General features: G+C 42.6%; 1 protein-coding gene across 1 annotated transcript in view; it reads right to left on the bottom strand.

Annotated features, from left to right (window-relative positions):
• Positions 1-19,470, bottom strand: part of LOC126248235 (cAMP-specific 3',5'-cyclic phosphodiesterase) — a 953,544-nt gene that overhangs the window by 805,980 nt on the left and 128,094 nt on the right. The window contains exon 2 of the mRNA XM_049949066.1: positions 17,884-18,066. Coding sequence (XP_049805023.1) covers positions 17,884-17,930 — 47 coding nt within the window. The 5' untranslated portion in view covers positions 17,931-18,066. The remainder of the gene's footprint in view (positions 1-17,883; positions 18,067-19,470) is intronic.

Here is a 19,470-nt window from a genome sequence, read left to right as displayed (position 1 = left end):
CAACTGCACGCGTGTCTACGAACGTTTCTGCGAAGCTGCGAAACCTTCGCTTTCTAAGTTCTTCCACACCCGTGTGATTCGGAGCACTACGTTTTGTATCCAAACCTAAAGAAATGCCTTGGTAAATTATCTCTCTTAATGATAGGACTGATGCTTATTTTGCTCTCTACAAGGTGACTGTTTAGAAATAAATAAATAAGTAAATAAATAAATTATCTTTTACCTTTTTTCCCATTTGAAAGGTCGAGAACATTTCGAATATACATCGTACAGCTACGTCGTCTGTTGTCCCTAATGTCTTCCAGCTACTACGAAGCCGTCTACCAGTATTTAAGAATAGTTAGCATAGGGAGCTCAGCTTGTCATCTCCGTCACAGAGGACTTATTTGGCTTGAGTCATCCAGATACTTCCCATTCGCTCCAGTTAAGTTCTACTCAGTATTCCATATAGTACTGATTGTAAAATACGTATTTTTATTTCTTTCAGCTTCGTTAACCACTCCATTGTCTCTTGTCTAATGCTAAAACTAAATATCAGTTTCACACTGTTTCTGAACTAAGTTTTCCTAAGTTTTAGCCAACTGTTGGTAATGGTTTTCAATGTATTTCAGACTTGATTTCGATACAGCTTTGCCGTTATAACTCAATTTTTCACGAAATCAGCACTGTCGACTAACATCCTAAATGTGCTACTTTTGTCACGTACACACACTCTGAACGCCAACTCCTTCACACTACCTAAAGGAATTCAGACATTACCATAGATTACAGAATGAAATTTTCACTCTACAGAGGAATCTGTGCTGATATAAAAGTTCCTGGCAGATTAAAACTGTGTGCCGGGCCGAGACTTGAACTCGGGACCAGAAGTGCACTTGCCAGCGAAAGGCAAAAGGAACTTTCATTGCCACAGATTGTTATCTGTTGTACATTTGCACAATTTTTTTGGACGTCCACATATACTATATTAAAAACGTATCTACTATATCAGACTGCAGTTTTCTGCACTTCCTTTATTGATGTTCAGAAGCAAGGTTTCTTGGCCTGTTTAAGGTCTTTGAAATATTTAATAAATGGAAGCTAAGGGTGATAACAATCCTACATAGCTCATTAAATCAAACTTTTTTTGCTCGAAGGCTTGGATATCTTCAATATTTTTTTCTAGTTTCGTAACATTAAATCGGTGCAGATGAAATAAAAAGAGCTATAAGCATCTCTCAGGTGATGCTTCTTTCAGTGTCAGGAGGTCTACTGAAGGATATCCGCCGTAGCAGATGATGATGATAATCTCTCTCTCTCTCTCTCTCTCTCTCTCTCTCTCTCTCTCTCTCTCTCCCCACCTTCCTACATATCGCTCTTTGTGACATGGCATTAAAAAAGTTAATATTTAACATCCAAGAGTCTCATGCGGTATTAAAATTGTGAATATTTCATTTCTCTGCAGTGCGTCTTGTAGTGCCTCAAATACCACGGGCATAGATTTGTGATTCCCAACCGAATCGCTGTATCTGAAGGTAAAATTAACTCTGGATAATCTTTAAGGATAGATCGAGGTACTGATTAGTTATAAATTTCTTTTCTTAAATGTATGGGACCGGTGACCTCGTTGTTTGGTCCCCTCCGCAAATCAACCAATCTTAATTGCAACAGCTTCAGAGTAAAGAATTTATCAACACTGAAAGAATAGGCTATTAATCAACACACATTTAAAAGACGAGGTTATGGTGAATACGTTGTCACTCAAAAACTTTTACGAGACTGTGATCACAGAACAAACAAAACTATGTGAAAGGCGATGGTCGAATCGTTTTTGAATAGTTGTGTCATCGGCTTCGACAAACACAAAGTATGAAATCCGTTAGTATTTATTACTTCAACCATTTCTGTAAACCATTTAAAAAAGAATGTTCGATGTGATTGCTAGGGAGTGATAAAGGCTCCATAATGAAACAAAAAATTACTTTAATGGATTCAACTCAATTAAAAAAGTCAAGGTACGTCCTTTAGAACAAATATGGTGATAACGACATAAGGAAAATAATTTAGGAAAATATAGCGCTTTGTAAAAAGTACAGATGACCCTAAAGATAATCTTATTATTAATCGCCCTTCTGCTTAAGTCTAAATTCTGTACCTCGTAAACACGGCACAGTCTAACACATCGAAGCGTTGACGCTGACAAAGTGTTATGCGGGATTCTGACGGTAACGAAATTTTCATATCCAGATTCGAGTCATACCATACTGTCCGAGGTCAAAACGAAGTTCTACAACTGTCATGGACTGAGGGTGGATAATAGTACTGTAGGTGCGTAGCCCGTCAAACGGCAACGCCAAGTTTCGCGACTTCGTAATGCTGTTCGAGTATTCACCATAGTAATCATCGATAAGATCACGCACACAGTATTAGGGAGTCCAACACAGTACAGTCATACAGATGACGTTCATACGAGGAAGTCCAACTGAAAGCGGCCTTGTAATTGCACGCTAAACACCAATCTCGACTTCCTCTCGTTATCTGAATGGCTTATCGTCTACGTTTCGCTTCCGTACAAGGTTTCACTCCAAACAAAAACCTTCAGAAAAGACTTCCTAAGAGTTAAATTTGCAAATATCTCTTTTACAGAAACGCTTTTCTTGCTTTCGCCAGTGTGCCTTTTATATCGCCTCTACTTCTGCCATCATCAATTGTTTCACAGGCCAAAAGGCGAAAGTCATTTGCTTTTTGTATCCCATTTCTTAACATCGCCTGATTTACGCTCGACTGCATTCCACTACTCTTGCTTTACTTTGGTTGATGTCCAACTTACAACCTCTTTTCAAGACCCTATCCACTCCGTAAAACTGGTCTTCCAACTCATTTTGCTGCCTCTGTCAATTACAGTCGCATCGACAAACGTCAAAGTCTTATTTCTTCTCCTTGAACTTTAGTTCCGTTACCAAACTTCTCCTTCGCTTCCACCACAGCTGCTCAATATACAGACTCTGTAACATCAGAGATGTTTCATTTTCGTGTCCTTCGATTGTTTTACCCGCAGTATGTTTCCTGTACAAGTTGTCGATACCTTTTCACTCTCTGCAGTTTACGCCCGCTATTTTCAGAATTTCAAAGAGTGTAATCCAGTCAACACTATCAAGAGCTTTCTCTAAATATACAAATTACAGCGCATATAACGAATACTCGTGAGACAGTTATCGATAGGGCACCAGTTACAGTACTTTTCGAAAAGTGTGTAGCAAGGAATGAAGTCAGTTGGTGACTAACAGGTTGGCAAACGCACGGTGAAGTCTTTCTTCCTGGAAAATTGCCATTCCCTGCACTGTTAGTTTACACCCACTGGACTGTTTGATAGGGATATAATTAACTAAAAAATATTGAAACAGTAGACTATACTATTGACACAACAATATGTTTTTATAAAAAGCTCACTAAAACATACTGGGAGAAGTAGGACCGGATAACGCCTTAGCCTTTTAACCATTCTCATAATATCCGTTCAAGGAAACAAATTCTTCTATTCCTAGTTTCATTATTATTACCATCATCATCATCATCATCATCATCATCATCATCATTTCTAATGCAAGTATCCTTCTAAAATTTCATACTTCAGTGTTTAATTATTCTATTTTTTCAGTAACACAATTTTGTGCATGTTATGGCTTTCATGACCTTACGGCAATGGCACAGAAGCCCAAATCACTAAGTTCGCTCATGGAATGTTACTGACAGCATGACGTAATCTGAGCGGAGCGATGTAAATACAGACTTTTACTCCCAAAGAGTTCAATTTAAGTCAACTTAGTTTAGGACACCACTCAATCTTGTAACATACGCAACTGAGGACAGAACGCTGAACTAAATACGTGGTTAGTCCAGTGTTCATATTTCGACTCGCTCTAGGTATCGAATTTTTAAGTCGATCTGTTTTCGCAGTGACTAAAATAGCGCAATGGTTGAAACGATGGACACGGATTCATCCGGATCGGGGTTCAATTCCCGTCCCGTCATCCAGACGTGAATTTTACGTGGCTTCCTTAAATCTATTATGCAAAATTATCTTCTCTTCCCCCCTCTCTCAGATCTTGAACCGCGTTCATTGTTACTGCAAATTCAGATTCGGGAGTCGTATTCCGATCACAAGCCGATAAGCCGCAAATAAAACTTTGTTTTCTGTGAAAACCAACTGCGAGGAAGAAAACAAAACAGCATGCTGTTGAGTGTACAACTTCTGTTTAAAAATATGTATAACTAGCTTAGAGCCCGCTGCTTCGCTCGCGTACACTGTATGGCCTGCAGAGATTCTTTTTATTTAATCGAAATTTTTATGTTGTTCACAAATTGGAACACCTTCTAAGCCTTTCACAGTAAGTAAGACCAAATAAGCATCGTCTTTTTCGAGTGTACTTCTGACCAAAAAGTGATTCTAGTAGCTGGATTCCAAAGTGTTCGTTAATCATGACTTTTGCGTTCTTGTGGAGTTATTTCCAAAGTAACTTTCATCCCCTAACAAATATTTCTTTGTAGCTAACCGAGAAGTAAAATACCAATTTTCATAAATTTTATCTTTAAAATTTTTTTTTATGTAACGAAACAAAATTTTCATCCCCTATTGCTCTCCCTTAGTGGTTGAATTTCCAGAAACACTGAAACACGTATTTCTTTATTTGTAATCGAGACGTCAAATACCAGTGTTCACAGAGGTAGCTTTAATAATTTTTAGTAGTTCTTTAATAATGATATAGTTTCAAAAAACGCTTCCACCCACTATTTCACCCCAATGGGTTAAATTTCTAAAACTGCTGAAATATATATTTCTTTACTTCTGACCTTAAACCTAATACCAAAGTTCGTAAGTCTACCTTCAAAACTGTCTTAATAGCGTCATTTATCAAAAAAGTAAAAATTTACTTCATCCGCTATTTCAGCCTCTTAAGGATGGAATTTCGAAAAATTCCTTCTTAAACGACGCCTACAGTAGAAGACCCACACCTCCAAATTTCAAATTCTTATCCTAGGCGGGCTGGGCTGGACCGGGCAATGATGAGTGAGTCAGTCAGTCAGGACATTGCCTTTATATATATATTAGAAAGAATAATATACACGTGGGAGGTAAAATTTGTCTATTGGTTTAAATACCCTGCTATTACAGGTGAAGGAAATAAAACTGCACGTTTTCACAGCAGAGCACAACATAGCATTTTATTTCTCGCAATCGTTTTTAAAGGGGAAAAATGTACATTTAAGAAAAATATGACCTATGTCCGGCTGAATGTTATTAAGGTATCAGATAAAAATTTGAAGTAAATTGGTCAAGAAATTTTGGTGTTTTTTCTGACAATATTTCCCTGCACATTTATATATTAAATAAATTAAAAATACATAGCCTATGAATGTCCAAACATTTATTAGCGTAACGTTTAAAAATCTGAAGTAAATCGGTCACGTAATTTTGGAGATTTTTGGTAACAAATTTAAACGAAGAAATGTATATGTAGCATAGATGTTCAAATGGCTCTGAGCACTATGGGACTCAACTGCTGAGGTCATTAGTCCCCTAGAACTTAGAACTAGTTAAACCTAACTAACCTAAGGACATGACAAACATCCATGCCCGAGGCAGGATTCGAACCTGCGACAGTAGCGGTCTTGCGGTTCCAGGCTGCAGCGCCTTTAACCGCACGGCCACTTCGGCCGGCAGCATAGATGTTCAGCGGTGCAATGCGACAGGTATACATCAACTTACGCATCAGTAGAACTTTTAAAAGAAAGAACACACACATTCGATTCAAGACCAACAAACACGCAATTTTTATTCTTCGAAAAGCTTAGTTTCAATGGCAACATAATCTACTGGATGCCAGTGACACGTCTTTAGAATGAAGTCCGATGAGTAGCAGAAGCAACGCTGCAACCAAATGCGTTTTTTAGTTCGCGTCTTCGTTGAAGTCTGCCGAAGCCAAATCCGTTTCGTGACTGCCGCGCTATCTACCGCCGCCGGCCGTTACTACTTCTCATCTCCAGTCAGCTGCCACCTACCGCCAACTGCCGGTAGTACAGCTGAGTCGCAGTGCTACCAACCGCTGTCCTCGTAACAGACGACGAAGGAAACATTTTTACCAAAGTCGTAAGTTTATAGAACCTTCCTATAATAAACAACTTGACTATTAAGTTAATAAGACACACAAAGGCTTACTGAACTGCTAAATTTGAAGTAACCGTATAAAAAACCTAATGTAAAGTGCAAAATTGACAGTAAATCCCGTGGACTTTTACACTTTCCAATTTCAACTCTGTTGCTTGTTTCTCGCTTGTAGTATCGCGGCTCCCATCAAATGCTGTTCAAAGCGTTACTAGAAGAGGAACGTTCATTTTCAAAAAGTTGGGCAATAGAATACAGCTAGTGTAAAGAGCTATATAGTAACTGATTCACGTCAGTTAAACGCTCTCAACACTTTTCACTAGCAGGTATTTAGTATGTCAATTAAAACGTAAAGGTTAACAGGAATATATTAAAACACGTGTTACAAAAAGCTAAAACAGAAACCTAGCCTAGCTAGGCCTACACGACGTGAACATTCTGTGTGGCAACTAGTACGTTAACGATGGAGTGCCACTGATACAAGGCGCGAAAAGAAAATAGACGACATTTGCTAATGTGTACCAATTGCCCCGAGAAAATGGAGTTCGAGGACAATTTGGCAAAACAACCAAGGCAGTACTGCACTCTCTAACAAGTCTGCAAATGTGAAGAAAAACGCTGTCTTCAGTCTACAACGTGGGCTCCATTCGCCTAAGTTTCACAACGTCTCAACCTCGTTTCCATTAAATCTAATTTTTCAAGTGTTTTACTCCATAATTCCGATATTTCTCTGTTCCGGTGTCCTTTTTGTGTGCGTCCCACACTATACTAGAAGCCTTAGGTACTTTGCATTGTACCGTTTTTACTACCGCAATAAACATTAAAAATAATTTTAGTCGGTGTCTCGCAGAACATAAGTGACTGACAGTAACGGAGAATTTTGTCACTATACACCCCAAAAATCTGTTAAGTCTATACACATAAATGAATTCCGACTAGGGTTATGAATACCATTTTTTTCGCAGAGAACTTATCTGGCTCGAAAATCTGAATGAAACGGTTGTTACGTGTGCGTGAGTAATTGCGATTTGAACTGCATCCTAATGAAACAATCATTAACAAGCATTTTTCAAGGTTTTGTTTTTCCATTTTCATAGTCTGTGACAAAATTCGGAGGGCTACTGAAAATATAACTGAAAATTTTCACGTAACGTTTACATCAGCGAGGTCCCAGTTTAGAAGCGATAGGGAGTATGTGGTTCTTTCTCAGATTATCAGATCTCTTAAACAGCGGCAATACACACTGATTAGTGAGCGCAGTGAGAAATGCAGATAATTTTCACGCCTGAGAATTTTGCACTGAAACAATAACTGTGTGTAAAAGTACACAACGGCAATGAGGTAATGATACTCGTCTTACAGGAATAACCAAAATAGCTATCAATATGGCGAACGAAATCTAACATGAGATAGCCCACAGCAGCAATTATTAGAGCAACAAACGGGCAATGGTAAATGTGTCTAATTAATTTCTTATGAGAGTCTGAAAGAAGATACGCAACCGTTTCTCGGAAAATATAGCTGTGTGAGCTGAAAATAAGTCCTGCAAAGAGTTTCCGTATTTTTTCCAGTTGTTAAAATTTATAATCGATGAAGCAGCAGTAAACGCAGCAATGGACATTTGTTGCAAAAAGGAGTTTTTCATTATACCAGTTGCTAAAAACCTTAACGATCTAATGAAAGACATTCTTGAAAAACAGCATAGGCTGTACACACGGAACACCTTCACTCGTACGTCAGTGGAGATCAACCGGTTTCGACCTTTGGAACATCGTTAACCCATGTTCTAGTTGTCTGGATAGCTGCCTATCTCGGGATGTCCAAGTACATTCTTCCGTAAGATAATGATGAAACAATAAAAGAGTCATTAACAGAGTATTTTATCCATGGTGGTTTGAAAACACCGTAGATGTTTTCGTAAGTATTACTGAAGGAAAACCTGCAACCAGTCACATTTTTTACATGAATGGTTTATTTCACCTTAACTAGTTTCCATCGTCATACGGCACCAAAATTCTCGCATCACGGTTCATATTTTTCTGCTTTGTTTGCTGTGAAGCTTTACTATTCTTTCTGCCATACATTCCCAGAGTGACGGACAGAATCGGCCGTATATTGCGCAAACATGGCGTAAAGACGATCTTCAAACCGACAAGGAAGATCAAAGAGTGTCTTAGATCGGCGAAGGAGAAAAGAGACCCACTTGCAATGTCGGGAATATACCGTATACCATGCACATGCGGAAAAGTTTATGTCTGAATGACTGGACGATCCATCAACACCAGGATCAAAGAGCATAAGCGACATTGCAGGTTGGGGCAGGTGGAGAAATCAGCCGTGGCAGAGCACGCACTGAATGAGACCGACCACGTAATAAAATTCGCCGACACGGAAGTTCTGGCTGTAGAGAAGCACTATCACACGCGCTTGTTCAGAGAAGCTGTAGAAATACAAAAACACGCGAACAGTTTGAACAAGAAAGAGGAAAGCCTTAAGGTCAACGGATCCTGGCTTCCCGTACTGCAGCGAACGACCGTCGCAGGTAGCAAGAGGAGAACCGCACCGGAAATGACCGCGGGGAAGCCCTCGGACGTTGGCGCGCCAGGTACATATAGTCTGCGCCCGCAACACTGCAGCACATGGAACAACGCAAAATGTTGGACTACGGGCGTGCGAATTGGACAAGGTTCAAGCAAACGCTCGATAGCCACATCCCACCTATACACGAAATTAATGAAACAGCACAAATTGACGAGGCAGTAGAAACCCTCACTAACGCCGTCCAGGACGCAATGGCAGGCACCATACCTGATCGCACCTCACAACAACGCAGTGCGGCCCTGCCCCAGGAAATCCTGGGCCTAATCTCAATGAGGAATCGCCTCAGGAGACAATGGCAGCGCACCAGGCGTCCGTACTTCAAACGGCACATTAACAGACTACAGGGCATCATACATGATAAAATACAAACACATAGAACACAACAGTGGAACCAAAAACTCGAAGGGCTGGACACCACACGACCTGGCGTGTGGCAACTAGCCCGACACTTCACCAGGGAGAAAATATACACCCCAACGCTTCAAGGGCCCGACGGACCTGCATACTCAGCGGAAGAGAAAGCAGAACTAATGGCCCGAACACTCGCAGCGTCATTCACACCGAACCTGGTACCATCAGATCCAGTGTTCACACTTGCTTCTGACCAAGAGGTTACACGCATTCTAGCCCAACCATCGCGCGACGACATTCGACATGCTAGCACAGCCGAAGTCTCCTGGGCTATAATGCATTCCGCCGCTAGGAAAGCCCCTGGTCATGATGGCATTCAAAACCGTGTCCTCCAGGAGTTCACGGATAAAGCAACTGAGTACCTAACACACATAACGAATGCCATACTAAAACACCAACACTTCCCCGCCTTTTGGAAGACGGCCAAGGTCCTGATGTTCAGGAAGCCGGGGAAAGACCACAGCCTCCCACAAAATTACCGACCCATCAGCCTTCTGAGCTCGCTCAGTAAGATTGTTGAGAAGGTGATTCTCAAACGCATCACTAGGCACTGCATAACAAATGACATCCTGAGACCGGAGCAATTCGGCTTCAGGAATCACCACTCCACAACACAACAACTCCTACGGGTCGTTGAACATATAACACATGGTTTCAACATAAACAAAGCTACAGGGGCAGTGTTCCTGGACATCGAAAAGGCTTTCGACCGTCTATGGCACAACGGCCTCATCCGCAAACTCAGCGACGCGGGATTCCCCGACGGGCTGCTGCGTCTAATACACTCATACCTCACAGACAGGAGTTTCAACACTGATGTGCAGGGAAAACAATCAACACGACACGGTATACACGCGGGAGTACCCCAGGGAAGCATCCTAGGGCCCCTACTGTTTAACCTCTACATAAACGATCTCCCAACCACACACAACACAATGATGGCAATCTACGCGGATGACACAGCCATCCTTGCGCAAGATTGGAAACCATCAAACATTACGTCACGCCTACAGACTGCACTCAGAGTGGCCGAGCCTTGGTTGGAGAAATGGCGTGTTAGAGTAAACGTCGACAAGTGCGAAGCCGTTCTGTTCACTAGAAGACCGAAGCAACTGCGCAAACACCGTTACTGCAGACCAATAACCCTACATGCACGTCCAATACGTTTCCGCGAGAAAGTCAAATACCTCGGTGTCTGGCTGGACCGGAAATTACTCTGGGGGGACCACATACAACACATGACAAACCGAGCTAGCGCGAGGCTCAAACAGCTCTATCCTATGCTCAACAGGCGTAGCACACTGAACAGAAGGGTGTCGAGGTCCATGTACATGACACTTATCCGACCCCTGATGACGTACGCAGCTCCTGTCTGGGGATACGCTGCGCCTACACGCCTGCGCCGTCTGCAGCTCATACAAAACAAAGTACTCAAAATCATAAGCAATGCTCCACGATACACACGCATCGCGGACCTTCACCGGGAATACCGACTTGAGACTCTCACGGAGGTAATCCACAAACTCACCACAAGACTATACAGAAACTCCAGACATTCGCAGAACCCGTTTATTCTGAATCTGGGGAACTACGACCATAACCATAGATGGAAACATAAAAGACCAAAAGACATACTTGTAAGGGCATAACATCTATGGCCAAGCATACCCAAACATAACGGCACAGGCGAGCCCCTGCTAATCAGACGCTATTACTGGATATCCAGCTGAAATACACTGCCGAATAACTGGCACCACACAGGGAAGCCGTACCGTACACCGCATGCAAACAAGCTCCACACATCCCCCACACAGTGAGACGATCTATGGCCGATCTCCCACTACTGTATAACGATCTTGAATGTTCCAGGAATGTAGCAGCTGCAGCCACTGGGATACATCGCCATCGCTTGTCACGGTAATGATGCATGATACCCATACTAACAAATCCAACCTTGCATGAGCTATCGCAGCTAGTAAGCCACTACTGCTCTTACTACCCATCCCACTGTCGCAGAGGTTTTTTTCCCACGGCACGAGCCATGGCACTTTTTTCCCTCTGCTCTTCAAATCGCTACCCTCACTCGCGTTTCGTCCACTATCTATCACCTGATGGACCGTGTTAATGCGTAGCCTTACCCAGACGCACGGACAACATCACAGCCCAGCATCCTGTGATCCACTTACTAGATAACTAACATGTCTTACGGAGGTGACAGTAGAACTTTTGGTTTGGTCACCACGTTGGTGCGGGCGTGGAGGGGCCCCATCTCTATAGCTCGGCTCCAGTTCACCACCGGCAATGGAGGGTGAAGCTTTGACAATGCCAGCCACTCGTGCTGGCGAAACGTCAGAAAAATCATTAGATGAACGTCGGTCGAAGAACCCGAGACAGAAGCCAATAGGCAGTTTGTCACTAGTACGTGTGTTCCACTGTCAGAGATACCAGAATGAACGTAATTTTAGACTCGTTCGTTTCCAAACCAGGAACCCTTCCGTCAAATTGATACAGTTAACCGTGTCCATCATCCTTGAAAGTCTGTAGCACCATCACGGAAGCTTTGAAGCTCTGACGCTCTGTAGCTCTGTTGGCTGACGTTTTCGGACATGAGTTCCTATGTAAGACTTGATATACAAAGTCCCCTCTACAACCTCTAGAAGTGTGCAACATAAATTTTGAAACAACCTATAACCATACAGAGTGAAGGAAAATTCGCGCACTCGCACTTTGCAGCGTGATTTCTCACATACTAGCAATATAAAAGTCTCTCTCACAAAATTTCGTCCTGCGCATGTTTTGGGCATCTGGCAACACTGTAATCACATGTATGACAACTAACTCTGTCAGCATATACGAGTAGTGCTGTGCAGTTGGTAGCACATTGGGTTAGCAACCAAGAGGTCGAGGGTTCGATTCTGGGTTGAGGCTTCTCTGTACTTAGTTCCTAAATATAGTCTGCGTGGAACAGTATCTGGCGTCTTAACTGTCATACAGCGATTACAACGAGTCTTCTACAAAACATTTGCAGTTACGCACTACGAACACAGAAATGGAAATACAATCGTCTTTCATTGGTCAGCTTTTAAAGAAACCTTTAGCCCGTCGTGGACGCGGTTTCACACCACTGCATCTACTAGATCCCAAACCTGTTTTATGTGTACTCTTCCCCCAATGACCCCATCGATTCGTGCCACATTCAGGTCCACTGCATTTCGTTATGGCCTTACGTTACCAGTAGGGCTAGCAACGTGCTTTGCAAATAATTTCGATGGGATCATTTGGGGAGAGTACACATAAAACAGGTTTGGAATCTAGTAGATGCAGTGGTACAAAACAGTTCGCGTCCACAACGTGCAAAACGCTTCTTTAAAAGCTGACCAATGAAAAACGATTGTACTTACCTTTCTGTGTTTGTAGTACGTAACTGCAAATGGTTTGTAGAAGATCACTGTAATCTCTGTATGACGCTTAAGACACCAGAAAATATTTAGCAAAGTCTAACAGATAAGCCTCAACCCAGGATCGAACCCTCGACCCCCAAAACGCTATCCACTGCACCAACTGCACAACACTACTCATATATGCTGACAGAGGTAGTTACGATACATGAGGTTACAGTGTTGCCAGTCTGCCAATATTTAGCGTACGTTTACTGTTCAAAACATGCGCAGGACGAAATTTTGTAACAGACGTTTTTATACCGCCAGTGTGTAAGGAATCGCGCTGCGAATTCAAGAGTGCTCGAATTTTTCTTCACCTTGTATGTGTATGTATGGAGCGGCTGGGCCTTTTTGTATGGGCGAAGAATTACATTGCAGAAATACATTTACATACGGAATGACGAAAAGTATCCGCAAAGCAACAGGACAAACGTGGATATTTCGACACATTACTTGGAGGGGCTGGCTGGTGAGGCTGAGAAAGACTAGATGTGTTGGAGAAACAGCCGGCCGGAGTGTCCAAGCGGTTCTAGCCGCTTTAGTCCGGAACCGCGCGACCGCTACGGTCGCAGGTTCGAATTCTGCCTCAGGCATGGATGTGTGTGACGTCCTTAGGTTAGTTAGGTTTAAGTAATTCTAAGTTCTAGGGGACTGATGACCTCAGCTGTTACGTCCCATAGTGCTCAGAGCCATTTGAACCATTTTTGTTGGAGAATCAGATGGGGGTACGAACGGGTGTGGAGAGGACCTCGGACTATGTTGTAATTCGGGCACCAGCAGGCATTGTCACTGCAGCGAACTGGTAGCCACAGAACATGTCTTTAGATATCTTATTGAACAATTACCCCAAGTCAGATAATGAGTAGTTGTCTCCGTCCGAACGGACCTTTAAGGCCCAAAGGGGCCGACCGACCACCGTGTCCTCCTCAGGCCATATGCGTCACCGTATGCGGATATGAAGAGACGTGTGAGCAGCACACTGCTCTCCCGGCCGTTGTCAATTTTCGTGGCCGAAGACTGGTTATCTAACTGTGCATTATGTGATTTGTTCATAGATCCGCTTTTCTTAAACAATTTTATGTTTAGAATTACCAGTACTATTTGCCTTTCTGTGAATTTCTGACACGAAATAACTTCAAGTAGGACAAATAAAGAGACAGAGAGGGTATCAGAAGCCAGGTGACTAATATTTAGAATGGAAGAGAGTGTGTCAAGTTTTTACACGTATGAGTTCGTTAACCAGTAATTTTGAAGAATGTGTTTCAGGTAAAGAAAACGGGCGATCACATATTCACTGGTTGTAACGAAATCTCAAAATTTTTCATGAATAAAAAGCACAGGAAAAAATTAAACAATTTCAGACAATGTTAATGGAACTACAGAGTTTGCTACATCTTGATCGTAAAACTATCTTATTTGCATTTATTTGATGTTAACGTTGATAGCGCTTTCGATCTGTAGACAAAATTTAAGGCAGCAGCGACGTGTGCTTCAAGGAGTAGACTTCTGCTCTCCGTGTGACTCATATCATTCGGAACTGGGCACGGGAAAAGCAGGGCTCGTACGGAAGCAGACATACAATCGTTTTTCCCTCGCTCCTTTTCCAAGTGGAGCAGGAAATGGAATGACTAGTAGTGGTACAGGGCAGCTTCCGCTGTGCACCATGTGGTGGTGTGCGAGTGTTTCTCCTGCAACCCTCTAAAAACTCCACTGCTTCTCTGTATACAGGAAAAAATAAACTGCAGATGGAAATCTTTGTCCGAAAACGTAATCGACCATGGCGACATGGCATAGGCCTGTCTTTGTGGAAGCTAGCGCCACCTCCTTCACTGACGATCGTATCGATCAGTCGCTGTCACCGAATAACAACCAACATTGAAAGACGTTCCGCATACAGTCCGCAAGCGTTTACAGAAAGCCAAGTTAGCTGCTGAAGGGGTGACCTCGTGGAAGGCGCTGGTGCCTATAACTTCGACGCTCTGTAGCGTTGTTGGATGACGTTTCCGGGCGGGGGTTCCTATCCTCGATTTGTTGCTCAAGACACACTCTACGACCCCCCTAAGTTTGTCGCAACATTCGTGGGAAACCATTTAGATTCCGTAGTAACCTGACGCTCATGTACCCAATGTCTAAAAGCTAAGAACATTAACAATAAATAAACGCGATTGAGACTTTATGGCTGAAGCATCTCCAGTTCTAATACGGAGCAAGTTGTATAAAAGGTCATTAATAACATGATCAACATTATGCCTTCCTGATCCGTTTGACCTTTTTTGCGTAAGTCCCGTTCTTAATCCATTAGATATGTAAATATTTGAAATACTTATATACGTCTTCCTTGCGTTCACAGCGCCAGATTTGAACATGATGGCCAAAATTGTAACTTCAAATGGCTCTGAGCACTATGGGACTTAACATCTGAAGTCATCAGGCCCCTATAACTTAGAACTACTTAACCTAACTAACCTAAGGACATCACACACATCCATCCCCGAGGCAGGATTCGAACCTGCGGCCGCAGCGGTCGCGCGGTTCCGGACTGTAGCGCCTAGAACCGCTCGGCCACTCAAAATTGTAACAAATTTTTTTTTCAGCGTAAATTGATCCCGCATTAACACTTCTGGATATCAACACAGAACAAATTCTTAACTGCCAAGATCGCTAAACTCATTTATTCATATAGCTGACCGGTTACGGCAAATCTCTGTTGCCATCCTCGGATCTCTGTTTACATCAGCACAGTAAGTAGTGCTATACAGTGTACGTCCATGTTGGTATCGTGAACTACTCTAGAAGTCGTCCTCTCAGTTTTAAAATAACAGCTAGTCTAAAGTGCTTACAAAAGTAAAGTGGTGAGGAATTTGAGCGATTTTAATCGGCGCAATAATACGTGTATACATAGCTGCTATTTTAAAACTAACATACCAACTTCTAGAGTTGCTGACGGTACCAACATGGACATACGTTGTATAGCAGCACTTACTGTACTGATGGAGGAGATTATGGAATGACGTAAACATAAATCTGAAGAGAGCAACAGAGATTTGCCGTAACCGGCCATCTATACGAATACATGATTTCAGCAATGATCGCAGTTGAGAATATATTCAGTGCTCATAATATTACAGATCGCCCCCACGCTGACAATGTCGGAAGTGCATTAGAATATCTACCAAGTTTCGCTGCTATACAATAATTACGGCCCAAACTGGACCTCTGTGAGTAGTTTTACTTTAATACAGATAAACTGGGATCTCGAGTAAACACAGACATCTGAATTTGTCCTTTCCAAATGAGCTTATTAAATGGCTCTTTGTCAGATGTAGCATACCGCTTCAAGCTGCGCATTACAGAAAGAATGTCTCTGCTCCACACATGATTCCTTCTTTCATGCCACCATCCTTCGCTTAACCTATGGCTTCTTTAACATTTGTACATAAAAGTTGTGTCGTTTCAAAGTCAACACGGACATATTCAAGTACTGATGTTTTACCCTACGACTGTTTTCCAAGTGAGGGCTTTCAGCCCACTAGGTTAGTCTTTTCGATATGAACTCCGTCATCTAGACAATAACGCGCACTTCATTCACCGGGAACGACCCAACGAACCCATTAGACACTTCGTCTAACATGTCCTCGAGCACCACCGCTAACAGTTAAACATACCGAAGTGTAGCCACCTCATACTGGGCCAGTAACAGTGCCGTCGGACGTTTTCCATGGGCTGTTACGTCGCTAAAGGTGGATGCGGCCACCAAACATCGACATCACGGTATGCAAAGTGTGTTATTTCACTACACAAGAGCGAAATTTACGAGGAGACATTTGAAGGTTCCAGAAATATATTAATAAAAGTTATTTCATCTTACCCAGACCTTATTGTACACCATTACCATCAAAGTAGTCCCCTTAGGAACGGAGGTACTAAGTCCAACGTTTCAGCCACATTATAAATGCATCCTGAACGTGTCTTTGTTAGAGTGTTTAGTACCCTCTGAGTTTACCCTCAGTGTATCAATCTTCGTTAGTTAAACTTCATTTCCATCTTTGGGAGGAGGAGGAAGTCACATGAAGCTAAATCCGGTGAGTACGACGGCGGTGAAACAACTACCTTCTTGTTCTTACTCAAAAATTCTTGTCCGATGTAACCGGTATGCGGTCGTGCATTGTCATGGTGGAGTACCCAATGATACCTACGCCTCTTCTGCATACATTTACTCCTCATTACCTCCTTCAATCGTCTTACAATACCATGACAGAACTTTTTAGTGATCGTCTGAGCAGGGGGAATACTAGTTATGAACGATCCTATCAATATAAGCAGTTCAATAACGATTTAATGTTGCTCTTCACTTGTCAAGCGCCCGCATCTCGTGGTCGTGCGGTAGCGTTCTCGCTTCCCACGCCCGGGTTCCCGGGTTCGATTCCCGGCGGGGTCAGGGATTTTCTCTGCCTCGTGATGGCTGGGTGTTGTGTGCTGTCCTTAGGTTAGTTAGGTTTAAGTAGTTCTAAGTTCTAGGGGACTTATGACCACAGCAGTTGAGTCCCATAGTGCTCAGAGCCATTTGAACCATTTTGAACTTGTCAAGCTTTCTTGGCCGAAGTGAGGGCTCTTTAAGTGCGACAATTGCTGATTATTTTTAGGGTCATAGCTAACAACTCAAACTTCGTCGCCAGTGACATCATCTGAAAGAAAGTTATGGGCGTCTTGATGCAGTTGTTAAAGTTCCCTGTAGACTTCCAGGCGATGTTGCTTTTGATTGTCTTTAAGCAATCCTCCTTATGTACATTTCTCCTTACACAATACGTTCACATGTACCACTGCTTACTCCCGAGGTGTTGCAGAGGTCTCGGATGGTCTGTCTACGATCCTGCAGAATCACATTCCTCACTTATAGAATGCCTATTTTTTGCCATTTTTGGAACGCTGTACCGGTCCTGTCGCTCGTCTAAAAAGTTGTCTCCAGCAGCTTGCTTCAACATCCGGCGCGTTTCTGCAGCGGTTCTCCCAAGTTTTGTTTGAGGCTTTACACAGACACTACGCTCTTTCAGATCAACCATCGTGTAACCGCATACTCATGGAAACACGACAATGAAAATATGCTCACCAATAACTAAGAAACCCCCTCATTTTTCGGCCAACTGCCTCACTGATTTAAAAAGGATGTATGGTGAGGTACCTAAAGGTATTTCAGTGTACTCTTAAAATTCCAATTTTTACACACATACACACACAGTTCCCAACATTCAGAAAATGGACGGCAGACAGAGGAAGGAAGAAGCGACTTACCTTTCGCTGGCGATGGATGAGTTCCTAGACATGGACTTGGGTGACATCTCGAAGTCGGAATCAGAGCGATAGAGGAAGGACTCTCTGCGCTGTGGCAAGTTCTGCAGCACCAGCCCGGCTGACGGCGATGCTGCGCCATCCAGCGGACTGCGACCCGGGCTAGCGCCATTTTCCACGTCAAAGCTGAAACACCGAGAAGCACTGTGTCACTTCACATTCTCCCTGTCTCGGATTAAAGGTAAAATATCCGTTCAAGCAAGTCTAATGAATTCAGCTTCAGTTTTTTTTAAATGGAAATGTTTTTGTTGGAGTTTAATATTCGAGCACAGCCGGTAGTTTCTTCGGAGGTCCTTCGAGTAATGAAGGAAATCATTGGAGAACCAAGACATAATTCGGCGGTTTGAGAGTCAGTTTCACTGCTTATGTATGGAAGCGCTCCAGAATTTCTAATTTAGCCTCACAAGGCTGAACGGACCGCATTCAAGGACATACCCCCCAACAGTAGTTCGATATGACAACAGAGAATCGAACCGGGATCTCAGTCAGCACTAGCTTACCACTTAACAACCGTGTCAATTGTGTGCGTAATGTTCCAGATATCTCTTAACGTAATGTAGACAAAAATGCCATTGTGGGCTTAGAATAAAATAGCCATGACACAGATCGTGGCAGGAATTTTCGAAGGGATGGAGAACAAGTCCAGGCAATCAGAACAGAAAACGTAGATGGCAGTGACAGGGTTGAGATTTGAATCCGGGCGTAAACAGTTACGAGATCCGTATTTTACAGCTGCGATTACTCTTTGGATAGTGCTAGCGATGGTGTCTTACAGCCTGCAGAGAGAAGAAATGGTTTAAATCATCTTTATCACGACTGTTGTATTTTAAGCGTAGCTGATGTGTAAACTGATGCTAAGAAATCCTACAGCGGTTTGTTAGCATACGACAGCAATGAATGATCATTGTTCCTACACGGACACTCTGCCGCAGGTTTATCTTCTGTACAATAATGAAATAATGAAACTCCTTTCGGAGCATAAGCAGAAAATCTTATCAACCGAAATTAGCTGTTGGTATTTATAAACTTCGCCGTGTAGCTCTCTTTCATGCTTGTAGAGACTGACATTTTCTGCCAAAGGGGGCGACATTTCCTCACCGCACGGAAAAAATGTCACAGGCAAAAGTTCCATCTCTTCAAAATGTCAGATTTTTTTCTGCTCCATTGTCACATTTAAAATTAAATTCCAAAGTGATGACTAAACCGAAATTTGGATTAAGTTTTTCGACAATTTTCTGTTTCTTCTGGTTGGAGTATACACCTGTTTTTCAACGAGGGTGTATGTGTAGAAGTAGTATGCTAATCTTTGGGAAAATATCCTCCTTCGACGAATTACTGCTTTCATAGTGTCGGAGGTCACGATTACTGATAAAACCTTTTATGTTTTTGCGGTTAATGTACAACTGTTCTTTAGAAAGTAGCACATGTTAACAAGGACATTCTCCATACGTTTTTAAACAGAACAGTAATTTGGCGTCAGCTGTTTCGTCCGTCTTTATTTTGATCGTCCAGAATCATACTATAAAACTG

The sequence above is a fragment of the Schistocerca nitens genome, chromosome 3 (assembly GCF_023898315.1).
Source record: "Schistocerca nitens isolate TAMUIC-IGC-003100 chromosome 3, iqSchNite1.1, whole genome shotgun sequence".
Taxonomy (NCBI): Eukaryota; Metazoa; Arthropoda; class Insecta; order Orthoptera; family Acrididae; genus Schistocerca; species Schistocerca nitens.
Note: the sequence above shows the minus strand (reverse complement) of the source record. Positions and strands in the feature narration are given on the sequence as shown.